Source organism: Copadichromis virginalis, linkage group LG10, assembly GCF_057382275.1.
Source record: "Copadichromis virginalis isolate Kocher_CV1m ecotype Utaka linkage group LG10, C_Virginalis_male_GT1.1, whole genome shotgun sequence".
Classification (NCBI taxonomy): Eukaryota; Metazoa; Chordata; class Actinopteri; order Cichliformes; family Cichlidae; genus Copadichromis; species Copadichromis virginalis.
The window spans coordinates 29,261,615-29,281,630 of NC_140627.1; the positions used below are offsets into that span (position 1 = coordinate 29,261,615).

The following is a 20,016-nucleotide window of genomic DNA, read 5'->3' on the forward strand; positions in this document are numbered from 1 at the left end:
TGCAGGACAAAAAAAGAATTATTTTGAAGTGTTACCAAATTAACTTTTTTATTTAAAAATATAATTTTCATATACATTATTCTGCCGATGAAGGGAGGGAGCATGCAATCGTTCTGTTTGTTTGTGTGTCTCTTTATTAGCACTCCAGGGTCCACAGTTTCAACATATCATGTTCAGATTTAACTTTACAAAAATAAGCTTTCAAGAGGGGCAGAGATGTAATCTGATTACCTTTTTCAAGTAACGAGTAATTAAAGGGATTACTATTGCAAAAAAAGTAATTAGATTACTGTTACATTCACCGTAAGCATGCTGCGTTACTAAACCGTGGTTTTGTTTGTGAGAGTGTCTCATGACAATGACGTACAAGCGTGCGACGTGCGTGGCAGCAACAGACGTGCGTAGATCAACAATGGATAATATGGAGTGCGGGAGAGAGTACTAGCATACAGCATTTAAAGCTCGGAAGTACTGACATTACTTTTAGCATATATAATTATTCTTTTAATATACTGAAATATGCAGAAAATAGGTTTAAATGTTAAACAAATTTCTTCCAATCAAAGACAGTTGCATATAATTTAATTTCTGCTTGATGCAATGTGCATAAAGTAACATAAAACATAAAATCAGTAACATAATGGATTACTTTTTTGGAGAAGTAATCAGTAATTAGTAACCAGTGTTGGGTAAGTTACTTTAAAATAGTAACTTAGTTACATTACTAGTTACTTCTCTCAAAAGTAACTCAGTTACTTCAAGTTACTCGTTACTTTCAAAGTAACTAGTTACTAGGGAAAGTAACTTTGGTTTTACTCAGAATTCTCTTGTTAATGTGTTTCTTCCATAACTTTGCCAGTCTTCTAGCTTGCTTACTTGCCACAAGTGCACTGTGCCACCTACCAATAGAAAGGAAAAGATAATGTGCATATTTCCACGAGAGAAATCCCACGCCTGGACCGTCGTTGACTGCTGCCATGATTCTAGCCTACGTCACAGCGTCATGTGCGCCTTTTACATCCAACACAAAAACTGCAGTCGTGGTGCTTTCGATTGTACTCAGAACTCGGAAATTCTGCCTTCTGAATAGGAAGATGTAGGTAACACCAGACTGCAGATGAGCTGCATACAGGGCTGGACTGGGACAGAAAATTGGCCCGGACATTTTGACTAGAGACCGGCCCACCATTATAGGAAAAATCATAAAGCCTTTGAATGAAAATAAACACTATTGTGACAGTGATGTACACTGTTTTGATGGTATATATGCATCAATCTATCAATCGTTTGTTGTAAGATTCAGATAATTATTTTTTTAAAAGCTAGACATTTTAAATGAGAATAAGAAAGAAAAGTATTTCTTTGTGCCCCCCTTTCCCTGTTAATGCCCTACATGGACCCCTGGCAACACTTTGCTAGATCCGCACCTGCACAGTTACCAGCTGTCAGCTACTTAGAAAAGGATCCTGGGGTTATTTGTCTCTCAGAAACAGTTCATAACTTCCCTTCAACTCATTCATGTCACCTAAAAGGTAAACCTGTTTCTCCATCACCTGTTCAGCTCTGATGATTCAGTAAGGACATCTCCTGGTTTCATCTTCATGTTTCCCTCTCATCACATAACCAAACCGACATCCTGACCAGCAGCTTTTTTACAGCTGTGGCTCCAGCAAACATCAGCTGATACTAGAAATTAATATTAAATAAATTCTAACAATAGCTGATCAAGCTTAAACATGCTGCTGTTGTTTAGCGCGACATCCGCTGGTTTCCTCTTTCGGCGCAAAGTGGGGAATAAACAAATAAGAGAGCCGATCAGCTGATCATTGATCAGTTTTCATGATTGAAGTAGAAACAGGAGAGGGAGGGGGGAGAATGAGAGAAGAAGAGGCAGCTGTGCAGCAAAGACACAGAGTAACTCCAGCTTTGTGCCTTTTTCATTGTAGCTGAATTACGGGACAAACTGTTCCTTTTCACCTCAATAAGAAACGCGTAATATTTCTCTGAATACCAGACGGGACGGTTGGCAACTCTAATAACTTATGAACAAAATAAAGTTCAACATCATTAACTTCATAGCACCACCCAGCTGTATAGAAACTCTGTCATGCTAGCTAGCACGCAGTACGGAAAAAGTTAGAATAACGAAAATAAACTGCACCTAAACTTGGTTCATATCTGACCCAGAGAGACTGCAGGTCATAACTTCTTACCTGAAGTTCAGTTCACACTTGGACCGGCGGCCGCCTCGCGTCTCTTTTCCTTCTGCGTCCCTTTTCCTTCATCCACCCGCTGGCCTCCACCACTTGCTAATGTTACTGAATCTGTGGAAACTCCGCGATGCCACCACACGAAGTAACGAGTAACGACCCTATCTAAATCCCAGTAACGAGTAACGCGTTCCTGATTTTGGCATAATAACTAGTTACCGTGCTCGTTACCACAATAATAACGTAGTTACTGTAACGCGTTACTTAATAACGCGTTAGTCCCAACACTGTTAGTAACTAATTACCATTTTCAAGTAACTTGACCAACACTGCTTGGGGGACATGAGCATCTTGGCTGGCTAAGCGTTCGACCTTGACCTTAATTGTTATGGCCAAAGGTCATTATGAGTAATATATCATAAGAAGTGTCATGGAGAGAGCTGCACAACACCCTATGATGTTACAATGAAGCCATGACAGGCTGATGTCATCAAACTGTAATAAAATTATAATAAAGGATCAAAGTTTTGACTCTCGCCCTTCAGTGATACTGCTCTTGTTTACACTATGTGTTCTTTGTTTTCAGTATTCCAATGACATTTACCTGATTGGTATACATTCAGTTCATACCAAGCACAAAATGTTTAATAACTGGAATAAATAAACTCATTGTTGATTTGTGTTTATTGAGGGTTAAGAATCATTTTTGAGTGTAGATTTTAAGGAATAGTATCATAAAAGAGTGTGTAATGTGGCAATTGGATACGTGGATAACAAGATAAAGAGCAGCTATATAAGATAAAAATGTAACTGCTCTGATACTTTGTTTCTTTTAAGTAAATTAAAAACAATTTAATACATTGTGTTTAGTTTCAGTTGATAGTTTTGAGTTATATACAAATGCCAATCCATCTCCAAATGTATCAGTGTACAATAATAATAAAGTTAATATGTGCACAATTTTGCACCTTTTTTCTCTCCACCCTTTAAAAAGGTAGATTTTTGTAACTTTTAGATTAAAGAGCAAAACTGGCAACTAAGACTGGTTTTGAAAATGAAGGCTACAAATATCAATATCAATTACAAGAGCTCCTGTCAGGGGTGAAAAGGCTGTATCTTAGAGGGAAGTGCTCCAGTAACAAGCTTTTTCACCCTAAAAGTTACAGTCAGGCAGTATTTTCTTAGATGTCTTGTTTTCTTAGTATATGAAATGGGTGAACGCATTATTTAAAGACTCTCAGCATAATGCATAACAGTTTAACAACTAGCTCTAAAACTGCTCAGAACATCATCATAAACGAACATGTTATGTTATTTTAGACTCCATTATCCTTGTTGAAGTGTATGTACCACACAGAAAATTGAGAGTATGTTGTGGAATATGCAAACGAAATTAACTTTAAATTAGCCGAGGCGTTCCTGGTGTGCTCACAAAATGTAACAATGTGCTTATCATTTTCAGTTTGCATTCGCTGCAGTTTGTGAGTCAGAGGAGAAAACAGGGCCTTAGTGCTGCTGTTTCTCTGGAAGAAGGCGTGTGTGTGTGTGTGTGTGTGTGTGTGTGTGTGTGTGTGTGTGTGTGTGTGTGTGTGTGTGTGTGTGCGCGCGAGTGAAGGTTAGACCTTTGCTTCTGTTCTGTTTTCATAAATGATGCACAAGGCAACTTGTACTTATCTCAAAACCAGCATAGTGCATGTTGTTTAGCACCTCTGTGCTTTTGGCCAAGAACAGTTTTTGGGTGGTATTGCTCATTCTGATGTGGTATATTTCATTGCAATTACAGTACCTCATCACATCCCTCTCTTCTGTTATGTGCCCATTGGACCCTCACAGACTTCAATTTCCCAAGGTAACAAAGAGACTTAAAGGGAGGCTAAGTGGGTTATTCCTCACAAGTGTACCCCAGAGGGAGTGGAAGCTGAAATTGTTGATGAGGACACTGCGGCGAACCTAATCGTTATCACGTAATGGGATTACTGACCCCCTGGCAAAAAAAAAAATCTAAGGGTGAAAGTTATGATGCAAACAAAGCAATTCTGCAATATGATGACTTTAAATATTTCCCTGTGTGCGTATGCCATGATTGTAGAGTACAACTATGCCTATGAGTTTTAAAATATACTACTCTTTACTTCAAAGCCGATGAAATGTACTTGTCATTGACTGAATGGCCATTAAAGAGTGTAAAGTACTCCACTACCTTGTTGACTAATGCGTGTCTGAATTCTACTTTCGCGCAATTTCCGAATATCCCCGACATTACCAGCACATTAGAGCAAATGGCTTAACGTTCATTGACAGCTGTGACTTGATCCTTCAGATAGACACTTAGAAGAAATCAGGTAGCGACAGAGAAATCCTGTGGCGCCGTTTATGTGTCAGATTATACATTTTCTTTATTCTCCTTCACGTGAATCAGTCAGTAAATCTATTATCAGCCTCGGTGTCCTTCAAGCTTGGGGAAGATTTTTATCCGTCCTCTGACGGTTGGAAAATTGTTGCCGGTCCCTCTCCACTGAAAGGAGTCGCGCTTTTGTTCTCGAGGTGTGCACAGCAGAGTCGGAAATTAATTGCACTTTCATTGCTCAGCCAGATGAAAGACTTGGGAAATGTTTGTGTGATAAACAGGATTGTCCTTCGAATTGTAGCCTGTGGATGGCACAGGTAGTGTAACATCAGCACTGCCAGCCAGCTAATCCATTTCAGCACCTTTAAAATGTGCCACATAACAATGGAGAACAGCATTAATGTGAGCATCAGGAGTTTGAAAGAGAACTGCTCGCTCCTCAGGTTGCCATTGTTTGGAATTTTGGCCATGCTTAATATGAGCATCCACCATTGCAACATCATATACACTCACCAGCTAATGCATTAGTCAGTAAACCTATTACTGGCTATTGTTCAACTGCTCATTAGTGCAAATAATAATGAGCCAATCACATGGCATCAACTCAGTGCATTTAGGCGTGTAGGCATGTACAAGAGAACCTGCTGGAGTTTGAACTGAATGGGGAAGGAAGATGATTTAAGTGGCTCTGAACATGTGTAGGGTTCACAAAAAGTGCTCAGAAACAGAAAATAGCCAGTTTGTAGCAGTTTTCTGGAGATAAATGCCTTGATGATGTCATAGGAGAGTGAACAGACTGATACAGATCGGACTACAGAGTAGGGCTGGGCTATATCATACTGTTCACGGTAAACCGGTGTAATGTTGGGCAATGATAAGAAAATGAAATATTGCGATAGAATATGGGTAAAACGCGCATGCGCAGTGCCTTTGTTTACATACGCACATGGCTGCGACGCAGAATGAGAAGAGCGAAAGTGGATCGTTGAATGAAACGGATGAACCAGAACTGGTTTGTAAAAATGCTGCAACTTCACTGGTGTGGAACTGGTTTGGCTTTCGTCCGTCAGATACACAACAAAGCACTATTTTTGGTAGAGCATGCTAGCGGGCCGTCGTTATTACCGTGTTTTTTGGAAAATATGGCACACTTCGACAGTGCCCCTTATAATCCTGTGTGCCTTATGTATGAATTCTGGTTGTGTTTACTGACCTTGAAACGATTTTATGTCGTATACGGCGCTGGAAAATCTGTCAAATGTTTCAGTATGACTTTGCTAAGCTACGAAGCCGCACCGCTTGATGGATTGTCGGAGCTTTACGGCTATTGTAGGCAGGAGCCTCGCGGAGTGATACGTACTGCACTTCAACATAATATTACCGTATTGTGTGTGTGTGTATAACCTCTTTTTAGGTTTTGTGGATATTATACATGGTTATGCTGATGATATGTCGGCCAATTTCCACTGGAAATGCCTTTTGGTTAAACTGTCAGCAAGGAATTGCATTTGCACTGCAAATTTGTTATATAACTTTAATGCACTTAAAAAGCTGCTTGTGTAAGTGCAAAATACATTGATGTTTTTGGGTTTTTTTGCACTAATAAAGTTGAGGAGTTGTAAAGTATTTTGTCTAGTGTCAATTATATCGTCAGTTATATCGTTATCGCAAATTTTCTAATGTATATCGTGATAGATATTTTTGGTCATATCGCCCTGCTCTACTACAGAATACCAGGTTCCATTCCTATGAGCAAAGAACAGGAAACTGAGGCTACAATTCACACGAGCTCAGGAAACAGAAGATTGGACAAACACTGCCTGGCCTGATGAAACTTCAGACGGTGGGTCAGGCAGTTCAGGCTGCTGGTGGTGGTGTAATTGTTTTCTTGGCTTTGTGTGCCTACCTGAATATTGTTGCTTACTATGTCCATCCCCTTATAACTCATGGTATCTAGTTTACATTATAAAAGCCAACTGCAGCGACTAAAGTCATTTTGTACCATATAAATAAAATAAAATTGAATTGAATAGAAAACGAGTTCGGTGCACTCAAAAGGACTTAACAGTAACTACACCTCAATCCAATAGAGCAACATTGGGATGTGGTGGAATGGGAGATTCACATCATGGATGTGCAGTCGACAAATATGCAGCAACTGCTCGATGATGTAATGTCAACATGCTGCTGAATCTGTGCCATGAATAATTAATGCAGTTCTGAAAGCAAAGAGGGTCCAACCTGTTACTAGTAAGGTGTAACTTTAAAAATGTGGCAGAGTGAGTGTATATGGAAAAAAATTAATTATAGTATTTTTGGCGCCTACATCATATTTTGTCTTATTTTAAGGCCTTTAAGAGTGACACAGATCGGTCGATGTAATTTAAAGTGTAAACATCGTGATTGTCAGTGAATGGTTTAATTTTCTCTTTCCTGCAATTTCATGCGCAGACGCATGATTCAAAATTCAATTACTCAATAACAGATTGTAGAATAAATTACTGCATGAGTCAATGAAGGCACAATACATTACTATGAAATTGTGAGGTAATTCAGGAAAATGGTTCAAATGTGACTCATAGTTGTTCCTGCTTTAACAATAAAATAGTTGCATGGGTTATTATTGTGCCATTCCAGCAGTGTTTATTTTCCTATGTTAGCTTAAATTTTTTCATAAAAATGACTTTGCCCAAACATTTAATGAATCCACTTTTATAACAAAGCCTGGGTGTTTGATTTCCTGTTGCACTGGCCTAAATCGAGGAGGAGATAAATGGCGTGAGTGGGTTCCCTGCTGGGTTTTTGTTACGAAAGCGGTACAAAATAAGCAAATCACTGTGAACATGGCATTTCAACCTGCAACAGCAAGAGCAGTCTGCTAATGTAACAAGAAAAAGGATGGAAATATATTTTCTGATAAGAAACAGAAGTGCTTTGATGACCATTTATAACACGAGGATTACATTTACAAAAACACAGAAATGTCCTGAGGTGAAGTTTAAAGCGTTTGGTCAGCTATGGAGACAAAATAAAACCTTCTTCAGTTGATTTATCGGAACTATAGTTATGATTTGGATTGATTGGCATTGTGTGATTTTTCACTTACTATTTCTACTTTTACTACTATTACTACTAATAATATTTTATTTTTAATAGGCAATTTGTGTCTCCCTACAGAATATATGTGATTTGTGATCACATACAGTAATGTTCAGGTTAGATCTCTATTTATCACACAAAAGCATTGATATTATGGACGCTCATCATCAAGAGTCAGGTGCATAAACTTCATAAACAAGAAAGCGTGGAAGTTATGGTTTGATGACCCAAAAGCCTGAAAGTCAAAATCATGAAATCAGTTCATATAAATTATACATAAAGGCAAAACTTTTACGATAAGGCATTTCCACTAATGCAGAATTGGTTCTGTTCTGGTTCAAAATCTAAATTTGAACTCTTCCACTTACGTAATAATTAAGGATTTAAGGAAGAGATTCATTTGCGAGCTTTAAGGATTCTAGCCAATCAACTTTTGTTTACCCCATTGGCAGATGTTGTTCTCAAAACAAGAACGTTTTGTCAGTTTTCAGAGTATCTGGCTTATTTCAAGTAGAGCCCTTTTGCAGTGTACCCTGTAACTGGTAAATAAAGCTCAAGATGAGCTGAAATATCTTATTATGAAAAAGTTATTTTCCTAGAATGAGCTTAATTTTCTTGTTAAGAATATGTTTTGTTTTTAGACAAAAAAGAGAAAACACGTCCATAAACAAGGTTTTTTTAACTTTCTTGAAAATCATTTTTGCAGTGTAGGGTTAATGACACTCTTCTTCATGCTGAATGAATTCAAATTATATCGTCATATATTTAGATTTTAAAAAAATGACACTAATAATGGGGGAAATGCTAAAATTCATCCTCGCTTAAGCTAACTTTGTTTTGCTGTGATTGCTCACCTTGTTGTATTTTCTGTGTGATAACCTTCAAAATCATCTATTAGCACTTATTTCTGCATTATAACATCATTACTGATATCATATTTACATATTTTCAACCTGTTATTAACAAGTAATCATATTGTTACTAAACTATTACAATTCTCTTTTGCCTTTGTCTGCATTTTTAATGTTTTTACTTTATATGTACTTTGTTGTGGGCATTTGAATTATCTGACTATAAGCTCCAGCAGTAAAGTTTGATAATTACATGGTACTGCTTTTCCTACTGCCACATTATTAGCAAGCAGTAATATAAAGTGCTAGTAAAAGAAGTTTGCAGCCAAAAGGTTGGTTCATGCTGGAAACCACTTTGTCTTTGATGTAAATATGTAATTGTGTATGTTTCTGTTCTGTGTCTTGTGTACTGTTTGTTGTATATGTGTCTTTCTTGCTGCTGTTACACCCAGATTTCCCCTTGTGGGACAATTAAAGGATTATTCTCACTAAATCACAGGTCCTCAGCCACGATGACTTACTCGATCTGTTGTGCTTAACTGGGAGAAAAACATGGAAAAGTCGTGTCTCACCTGGTTATTATATATGTCTGCACCACAACCATATCCTACTGATGTTTCTGTGCTGTACTACAAAAAATGCTTTCAATCTGTTGCTAAAACCTTGCAGAGAAGCAATAGAAGGTCACCCATTGTGCCTGTTTTCTGACTCAGTCCTACAAAACTTTTCTTGAAAGACAACATAGAGCCACCAAAAATCCACATAGAAATGTTATCAAGTCATCTAAGATGCTCATGCTCCCAAAAATTAAAGGAATATTTTGAGAACACAATCTGATCTTAATGGGAAAATAAATCATGCTGGATTATCTATACTAATATGGACTGGATAATAGTATCCATTCCTTCTTCCTCCAGCAACTGCGTGCAAAATCTTGGACATGAGGGATATTGTTGTCCTCTAAGAGGAACCCAGGAACCACTGCACTAGCATGATGTCTGAGAATACGCCTAAAGAGGTCATACTGAACAACATTACAGCATAACCTTCTCCAGACCGCTTCACATCTGTCACACGTGCTCATGGTGACCCTCCTCTTATCTGTTAAAAGCACAGGGTACCAGTGATGGACCTGCCAGTTCTAGCGTTCTATGCCAATCAGGCCGGGGGTGAGCAGAGGGCTCACTACAGGACGCTGGGCCCTCATACCACTCTCATGAAGTCTGTTTCTGATTGTCTGGTCGGAGACATTCACATCACTGGCCTGCTGGAGGTTATTTGGTAGGACTCCAACAGCACTCATCCTGCTCCTCATAACCCAGTCCTCCTGATGGGATAAGGGCCTTCTACAGCCCTGAACATCTATCCCAGAGTAACTGCCTGTTTCCTGGTATCTCCTCCATGCTTGTGTTCTTCAGTCAGAAAGAATCAGGAGGATAAAAATGTCAGCGGCCCCCACCTGTAAAGCCATTCCTGTTTTAGGGGTTGTCTCATTGTTGCCCCTCCAGTGCACCTGTTGTTTATTTCATTAACATCAAAGCAGCCGAAACTGATTAACAACCTCCTCTGCTACTTTGACCAGATCAATATCCCACAGGTTTAATTGACTTGATTGATGCTATACTCTGACTAAAAAGTGAGAGTAGTGTATGTTCTTTTCTATTTCCTCTGCTCTGATTAAACTGATTATCAAGCTTAGACAGTTTTAATTCCTCAAACTTCTGTACATGACTGTATAAATTCTTGTTCCTCACAACAGTGCCCACTGCAGTCACCAGAGATACACTGAAATCTGGCAAGTCGAGAAACAGAAGATCATCTGACAGGTTGTAGCAAACACTTCTGTCCTTGTTATCTAAGCACGGAGAGGTAGACCTGAAAGTGAGTGCTTTCAAAGGTGTGTAAACATGGCTGTGTATGAAGTTATATTAAGTACAGTACAACAAACTGCAGCATCACGCTCGTGGTAAAAACACGTTTGCTTTTCTTCCCTTTTCCAAATAAGTTAATCTGGAGCACCTGTCTGGTTCTATGATTGCTCCCTCGTCAGAGGTTGGTGCAGATCTCAGGGGTGAATAAAATGAAAATAAAATTACTACTGATAGATAATGACTGCCAAAACTATCAAAGTAAATCCCTTATTATCCTTTTTGCTTAATTGGGGTTTTTAACCTTATTAAATCTGCTCCCTGGAGATGGTAAAACAGCCCCAGTTTCTTTTTGGATGTGCCTGCCAGTGTTTGCATACTGACGTTTTGACGTAGGGGTCGGAGAAGCCGTTGGCATCCATGGCGGCAAGGTGAGCACAGCGTATGATGCCCACTACCAGGCAAGATTTCTGGGTGTTGTACTTCAGAGAAATCATGATTCGTCCACGTTCCTCCAGAGACTTGTCTTCCGTCTTGACCTGCAGGGTGGAAATGAGAAGATTTAGGATTCAAAACCAGCTGAGCTTTCAAAAGACTGACAGTTATGCCAACAAGCGCCTTGGCCAAAAATCAAACGCAATTATTGAAGAAAGTCAAGCGACTCACAACAAAAGGATGATGGCGGTGTGACCACAAACATCTTTAACATAGAGTCTTTTATTTTTATCAGGCTTGGATGAACTTTTTCTGTCACCTCTAGGTCAGAAGTTTAACTACACATGTAATCTCTGCAATATCATAATGTAGAAAAAGTGCAGTTTCAACAATATGTCTCACTTTTTCTACATTAAAAGAGATGCAGCGATAGCAAATGAAAGAAACCTCTTGGGTTTAAATAGTAAGAAATGAATGAATTAAAGTTCTAGTAGCTGATTGTTTAGACCAGCGGTCCCCAATTCCCGGGCCACGGGCCGGTACCAGTCCGTGAGTCGTTTATGGTTTATGTTTCAGGGGTTTTATCATTATTTGTTTAGCGTTGTTATCATTAACTCGTTTTCCCTGGGTCTTTTTTTGTGTGTTATGAGTAAATCTTCTTTTTTTTGGTACCGGTACTGGTTTTATTTTGTTGTATTTATCCACGACAACTTAAAGGCCTGTCCATGAAAATATTGTAACCAGTCCATGGCGCAAAAAAGGTCGAGGACCGCTGGTTTAGACTGTCCTGTAGTTATAAAACAGAGTTTTTGATAATTTGTACAAAACTTTTTCCTGTTTGGATCCACTGTGTAAAAGCTACATTTCTATAGTCGTTTCTGTCATTTATTTGTTTATCTATTACTTATTAGGTGTGGTATGAATGGTAGTGGGCAATGTCTTTATCAGTAGGAAAAGCAGTAAAACTTATGAAAATACAGTTAGAAGTCTAAAATTTATGCCCTCATTTACATTTTCCAAAGCCATCCAGTGAGCTGGATTTAAGTCTTTGCTAGACGGATTCCCGGATCTAAACAATATAACTTAATCCTTAAAATTCTCCTTACTCCATGACTTAAATCAAACTGGGAATGCAGTTTGATATAAGTTGATTTAAGGTCTTCTGCTGGAAAAAAGGGAACTCACAGGCTAACCATCTCTCTTCTTGTGTCCGCCTCCGCTTTCTAAAATTGAAACATTTTCACTTACATAAGCCGAAATGCAGTGAAAGATGTGATTAAACCCCATCTCATCTGACCCATACCTTTTGCTTAAGCTAGAAACTTCCAGGATTTTGGAGGAACATCTTTGTAACCATGCCATGTCCTTGGCACAGAGACTGCATATTGCTCGTTTGTTATTTTGAAGGGTCCCTGAATTACCCAGAATTTATTAAAAAGAAATTAGATGTCTTGGCCTTTGCCTCTCTCATTGCCACTACAATCATCCACCTACACTCAAGTCTTCAAAATCTGTCCGAGTCCTACTAAGAAATGTCACATGGGTGTCTTTCCTTTTATGTCTTGGTAAAATACTTGCAGCCCCCCATTGATTACACACGTACTGCTTTCCCATGTTATGTACTTGAATTCTCAGGGATGTTGAACCTTTGCTGCACAGCTGCTTATATAAAAGCAGTAAAACATTACCTCATCAGGATCCAGTGAAGGAGTGGGAGGACAGGTCTTTCTTTTTTTTACCTTCTTTTAATTTTACCTTAGTCTATTCTTGGTTTGCTCTGGGTCTTTGTAGCTCGGCTTCTGTCTTTGCCAGGACATTTCTGTTCATATGTAACCTGTAAAGTTTCCAGCACCTACAGTCGTAGCTGTCTAGACAAGTACGTGCATTAAAAATCAGCCAAACACTGATTGGCTGATTGATCCCATCTCCGTTGTAGATGATGAGTTAATGGCCTCATCAAAATTAATTTACCATGTTCCTCGAGACAAGAAAAACATCGGAACTGACACATGATGTTAAAAGTGTCTCCAAACGCGGCACCTCACTCCCCCCCCCTACCACAGATTTCTATATAAACAAATTCTCTTTTTAAACAGGAAGTCTCATTCTTAGGCTGCTGGATAGCATCAGTCATACTGACACCATTGCAACTGCATCAATCATAATCATGCACAGTACACAACTTGATAGCTTGTTAAATGATCATAAGGTGCAGTCAAAATGTGATGACATGCCTCAGGAACAGTAGCAAAATAGGACAGAGAAACTAAAGAGACCACATCCTAGCCACTGAAACGTTCTCACCGCGTGGCTGGCTACCAAGTGAAGGCAGGAGGCTCACGATGGGTTCTGCAAGCTGCTGATACACAGCTCCACTTTCTCATTGTGTAAATCAAGTATTTTGAAATAGGAAACAAGCTTCTCCACAATTTCTTCCCACTGTGCTTAAAAGTCCAGGAATTTTCCAATTCTCCCTCCATCCTGGGAGAAAGCAACACAATATGTAGCTTTCTTGGCACAAAAATAACATTACAGCATTAAAAAAAACAGGCTTCTTGAATGGTTTTGGATGGATTTGTGTATGTGTGTATATACATTTGTTTTAAATAAAACATTTTTTTATAAACAAAAGAAAAAAAATGTTGTCTGAATAACCTTATCTCTATACTTCTAATTTTCTAGATCTACCCACATTGTTAGCACATTGTGCACAAAATTAAACACATATTTTTTAACATTCATTTATTCATTTACTCCGTGGCCCTTAGAGGTCAAACGGAAAGAAAACGCCAGCGAATTAAAAAAATGTTGCAAAAGCACACAAAACACCACATAAGTTGAATAAACCACAACGTAAATCAAAACAAAAGTGTTTCTGGGGACACAATAAGGTGACTGACCAGCATCAGTGAGCAAATGTTCTTATGTTCTATTTCTATTGTATTTTATTCAACTTCAGTTGTATTTTCGGTGCTTTTTGCAGCATTTTTCTTTTTTCCTGTGTTTTTTTAAGTTTCAGTGTGATCCAATAATCCAATGAAAATAACTTCACAAATTTTCCTAGAAGGGAGATTGGATTTATTATACTCTTTGCTAGTTCCATATTGTATTCTTGGACTCCTGCAGTAGCTTTGCATGCTTCACTGTTCAAAAATAATCCTTATTTACAGAAACAGCCCCTCACTTCATCCTCTGACTGAAACACTTGATTTTAGCTTTTTTTAAGCCAGTTTTCTTCTGATTGGTTGCCCCTCATAAATACAAGATTTGAACCAAAGACCTGTTAAAATCTATCCCCTGTGACATCATACAGATCCAATGACAGAAAACATTCCATGAAACTGATCATGTAGAGTGGTATGAAACGGCTCAGAGTGAAACTCTAGGCCAATATAATATGAGCATCCTACAGCAGTACATTTGTCTACAAGTCTCATCTAGGAGCTCGGTTTCAAGAGATTCTTGATCTCCCTGGTTTTACGTGATCAAATAAATCAGTAGGGAACACAAGTTCACTTTAACAACAAAAGGGAAGCCTTACAGATACCAAAATGTCATCACAAATCCTCGTCTTATAAAACATCCTTGCCGTTTCGTGTTCTTTTTGCACTACTTCAGTCCAACTGAGTTTTATTTATATAACACAAAATCACAACTGCAGTTGCTTCAAGGTGCTTACAGTTGCTCTGCCATTTAGAGGCCTCAATGGCAGCCTGAAAGCGGGTTAATCGTAAAGAACCACACTCCTCGATTGAGGAGGGAATGAAACAAACAAATAAACAAAAAAACTCTGTTGAAGTATAAACTTTGGAATATCAGTGATCATATCAGCTGTAATGATCTGTTTTGTCCTTGATAAAATATTCTCATAATGATTTTTTTTTTAAATATTTAAAAAAAATATCTGCAGCTTCTGAAGATTAAAGATAATTTCTGCATGATTAAAATATGGCCTTAACATTATGCTTGCAACAATGCAAATAGATAAACTTATGCAATGCATATTTTCCATATAATGTAAACATTGCTCTCATACAATGTTTACTTTTACCTGCAATCTTTTAAACAAACTCCACCAACCTCTACTTCTTACTGACCTCAAAGATTACATCCTGATTTCGGTAAATTCCACACTGAATTAATCTACTTGCCTATCTCCCCATGATTGCAGTTTCTTTCACTCAGTTCTTCATCCTTAGATGGATGCTGAGAATACAGTACTTTGATGTGGTGCTTTGTTGCAAAAGACAAAACAAAACAAAGAGCAGCTATGTGTTGTCTGTTTTTAAAAAGCAGCAATTTTGAGTTGATTGTATTTAACATTAACTTGGTTTAAATGGGACTGAACAACTTCAAAGGTAGGAATGTAAAGGTATCTACAATTAAAAGGGAACTAATTTGGAACCCTGTGGAACTCCATGGAATATGGGGAGTAAAAGAGGAAAAAGACCCAGCAAAGTAGACACACTTTGTCCTGAGACTACAATGGAAAAGAAAAAAAAAAAACAGCCTGATTTACTACAGTATGAGTCAACCTATTACATCAGTGCTTGTTAGTTAAGTTATTGGTAAAACAGACCTGTACAACTACCAGTTATTCACGACAATCTTATGAATGTACTTTTCTTCTACTATACAAGTTTGTGTTGGCCCACAGAGCACTTCTTGTTATCTAGAAAGAAAAAAATACTTGAGTGTATGAAAATGACAGAAAGGCAGTTCAGAAGCCGAAAGAGCTTTTTTTCCATGTCCAGTGACTTAGAAATGCAATTTACCAGCAACTCCTCCACAGCTGCTGATTATGTGAGTAATTCATCATTTTTTCCCTTTACCTCAGCACTTATTTTTAACCACACACACAGGATAAAGCCACTCATATCAACATAGCAAAAGCAAATGAGTCTAAAGAACTTTAAGCTAATCGAGAGCTACTTGAAAGTGCCTGGACCACTGAAAACTGTTTGTGCCATTTCAAATTAATATTCATTAGATTTTCTGTCTCATTTCCTTCTCTCATCTCTGACAGACTGGATGCTACAGCTAAACTGTGAAGTCAAACTGAAAAACCTTGATTTTACTGCAATAACATAGTACAGTACATTGACTCATTTACTTTTCAGGTGCTAAGTTTTATATGTTGTAGAAAATAACTGATAACGCTGATATAGCTGTGTGGTTTGATTGTGTCTGGATCTGCCGTCACTGCCTTGGAGCGCCAGTGGGGGAACGATTTACTGTGAGCAAGGAAGGAAGTCCCACTGAGATCAAATCTCTTACACAAGGGCAACAAACTCAAAACATCTCAGAAATGCAACAAATACAAGGTAAAACGCAAGCTATACAATAAACAAATAGTAAAAAAAAACACACCCATCAAAACATCCACATCTCAGTTTACGTTAGACGGGGAGGAAAGTTGCCGGAATTTGGATTGTGTGTCGACCACCCCCAGCAGGAGATAAAAAGCATCAGCTTTTAGATGTAAGCTAGTTCATGTGGTTTTCTCTTCCCCTCACTGTAACAGCCGACTTAAATCAGTGATTCTCTTGTTGAAGTCACAGTGAATTTCATAATTAATCACTTGTGGGCCTGACTTGGTCAGGAACATAATTTAAATCACAGACATTTTAAGATGATTTGGAAAAGACATTATCTCCCCTAAATCACTTCAGCTGTGTTATGTGAGCTATATTTATTTTATATTTTGTGAGCTTTTGGGAGATTTTTCCAACTTCTGTTGGTTTTCAGCAATTTGTTTTAATTTTTTTGTGTGTGACCTTAATTTGCAGTGCGTTTGACCTCTCAGGGCCACCGTATAAAACCCATAATATTTAAGAACCAGGCAAACCACTTTAATGTATGTGCAGTAGCAAAATGTCCTTTAATTTTGGTCATAGCATTTTTTGGACTAGTTTTTATGCTCATTTAAATTCTTGTTTGCTCTGTACCTGTTGCTTTCCTATGTATCAGTGACAGCTACCTGCTTGCATACTTAGTACTTGCTTTGGTCCCATTTCTATTATCCTCCTCCTATTCTCTCTCTTACTTGTTAAGCACCTTGGCATACCCTTGGTTTATAAGTGTGCTTTATAAATAAAGTTTATTATTATTATTAGTTATTTCTCACATACTTGTAAATGGAGTAATAGAGACAGAGTGTACATGGTACATAGATATATTATGAAAACTATGTACAAGACAACAACTACAGTCCCTGTTACTTTGACTGAAAGTTGCTGTCAATATGTCAAAAGAAAACTTTTTTTTCTTTCTAACTCGATTTGCCAAATAATTAAAAAAAAGTTTGCATATGTTCTGAAAATTTTCACAACTTTTAAATATTACTGGTTTCAGTTGAATGGACATTTTTCTGCATTTTTCAGATACATCAACAAGCAGGTGAATAAAATGCATGTTTATCAGATAACCAGCCATAAATGTCCTTCAGGAGTTCACAGGTGGCCAGAACCATGACTGTAAATGAATGACAATGAGCTCTGAAGCAGCTGGATGTATAAATAAGCACCTGTTTGCCAACAAGTCAAGATATCAGCTTAAAATATGATCACATGTCCCTATTGTGTGCATTTTCAATGCTGCTGGTGTCTCACAGAAAAGGACATGGTATAATTTGGCACCAGTGCCTGGATGCATCACGTTTAAGCAGCAGTGAGCCAGGTCTGTCACTCCCAACAAACAAACAAAGCAAAAGACAAAGCTCCAAACGGGATGCAGTCCACTTTCTTGTGGCTAATAAACAACCCACCCATCCGTCACCTAGCCAACTCACTAATGGAGATTTTGTAGCTCGGGGCTGTGATCTCTCAGCGCCCAGCGTTGCTGCAGCTGGTGCATCAAAGAACCCTTGCACACCATAGTGAGTTGCAAGCACTATCTGGCAGAACAGCATTATTTGATGCCACAGGGTAGAAATGCATTATCACAACTTCTTTTTTCTGCCTCCAAGTGGCAAGAACCCCCCCAAAAATCTTAGAGACAATGACCAGTACCACTGGCAAGTTGTTGATGTAAAAACACAAAAATATACCTAAAAACATTGCAACATTGTCAACATTGACAGTAACAAGCTCTGAACACAAGATGAATAAAAGCTGGGGTCTACCACACCAGGCAAAATCCTAAGAGCTAAAATCCCGTGGGACTTCTAGACAGACAGACAAACTGGTCAAGGCTAACCAACCGACATAGTAGTGGTGGACAAGCAGAAGGAGACAGGTGCAGTGATATACCAAGTGATAGCAACATGAGAAAGAAGAGATGAAAAGCTGGAGAAATACCAAGGGCTGAGAGAAGAGCTCGAGAAGATGTGGAAGGTGAAGGAAACAGGAAACAGTGGCTTCTGCACATCCCAGGAACATGATCCAAGATCTGTGTCCAGAAGAGAGAAGTCCAAGGAACAGCAAAGACACTGCAGAGGACCCTCAAGCTCCCAGGCCTTGGGTAGAGGACTTGAGCCTGAAGGATACATGTATATAGATACGTATCCACATAGCTGCCCACTTGGAGACAGCAGCCCAGATTTGAGTCTGACACGTGGCACTCTTTTGTTTCTCACCACTTTCCTGTCTATTTTCACCATCAAATAATGGCAGAAATGCCCAAAAAATAATCCAAAAGAAAGTGCCCTCACAAGCTGTGCAATCTATGATCTTTGCTGCCAACACCCCCAAAACTCCCACAATAATCAGAAAACAATATTTAAATGAAGAGCAAAACTGGCATAAAGAAACAGCTCTGCAGACGCAGACTGCTGCCTCCACCACACACTCTTGTACTGTGTGTAGGAGACAGGGCTCAACAATCTGTCTAGCAGTATCCACAGCAGGATACTAATCAGATATCTCCAAGGAGCTGACTCTCCCCACATGAATCACACATGACTTTTACAAGACGTCTCACTGGACTGGTGACGACATTCAACTCATCTAGCGTGCCAACATGTTTCAGTTGCCACTTCAGCTTACTCTCAAATCCATTTTGTCCAGTTGTGATTTTGTAGTTTCCGTCTGCCTGTATCCTTTAACAGAGCGCACTTTAGGAATCCACGACAAACCAAGAGCGTCGAGACACATACAGTAGCGAGGGAGGAAGCAAAAACCTCTGCCTGGATAGTAACAAGCCCAGCATGCCTGACAAGCACTGACATTTTTACAGCACTCACTGTCTTCTTTTCAGTTTCACACTCACAGATCATTCATTTAGCCTGAACACCAGCCCTTTGCTAACAGCTCTTTTTTATGCCAGCATATAAATAATCCATACCAAGAAAGTAGCAAGTAAACTGCATTCACTGCGAGAGTGACCACAATGGATAAAATGACAGTATTTTTCGGTCCATAAGGTGCACCAGATTATAAGGCATATTAAGTGAAACCAAACAGTCAGATAAACAAACTTTACTCAACTCATTCTTGCGTCCTCCACTTCCTATTCCCATGTTGTTGCAGTATATTAATGACCAGTGTTGGTCAAGTTACTTGAAAGTAACTATCAGTAACTAATTACTGATTACTTCACCAAAAAAGTAATCCCGTTACTTTACTAATTAGTTATTTTCAAAAATAATTAATTACCTAGTTACTTTTTAAAGACACGATTTACAACCTGAAGAGGTGATAAAGCGATAGATCTTTCAGCCCAATTCTACTTTTTCTACATAATCCATCATACAAAATTTAATCAAATGGAAAAGTCTGTTTTTAAAACTTGTTTTATCAGTTTTAATCTTTTAACTTTATGCATCAAGCAAAAACTTAATTATATGCAACATTCTCTGACTGGAAGAAATTTGTTTAACATTTAAACCTATTTTCTGCACATTCCAGCACATAAAATAATTTTTTTTTGTGTGTTTACACTCAATCTTTCAAATAAATGCAAGTAAAACACAGCAGAAAATAAATAAAGTCAAAGACTCAGCGGTCCTGTTGCTCTATTTTCACCTGTATCCGGTTGTTCAGTCTGACGTCACTAGCCGTGTCTGGGTCTAAACTCCGCTGCAGGTCCATATATCAAACGATCACTATGGCATTACTGAGAGTTGAAAAACTGTCTAAAGTCTTTCATCTTTAATAAAATAATCAGCGTTCTGCTCTACCAGGTGTAACAATTGAGTTTAACATCCAGGCATCCATGAAAACGGAATTTATGACATTTAACAGTTAGAAGTTAGCAGGGAGTTAGCT

At 38.4% G+C, this 20,016-nt stretch overlaps 1 protein-coding gene across 1 annotated transcript in view; it reads right to left on the bottom strand.

The window, feature by feature from the left end:
* The window catches only part of doc2b (double C2-like domains, beta), a 183,954-nt gene that overhangs the window by 12,216 nt on the left and 151,722 nt on the right, over positions 1–20,016 (bottom strand). The window contains exon 6 of the mRNA XM_085470987.1: positions 10,760–10,914. Within this exon, the coding sequence (XP_085327113.1) occupies positions 10,760–10,914 (155 nt within the window). The remainder of the gene's footprint in view (positions 1–10,759; positions 10,915–20,016) is intronic.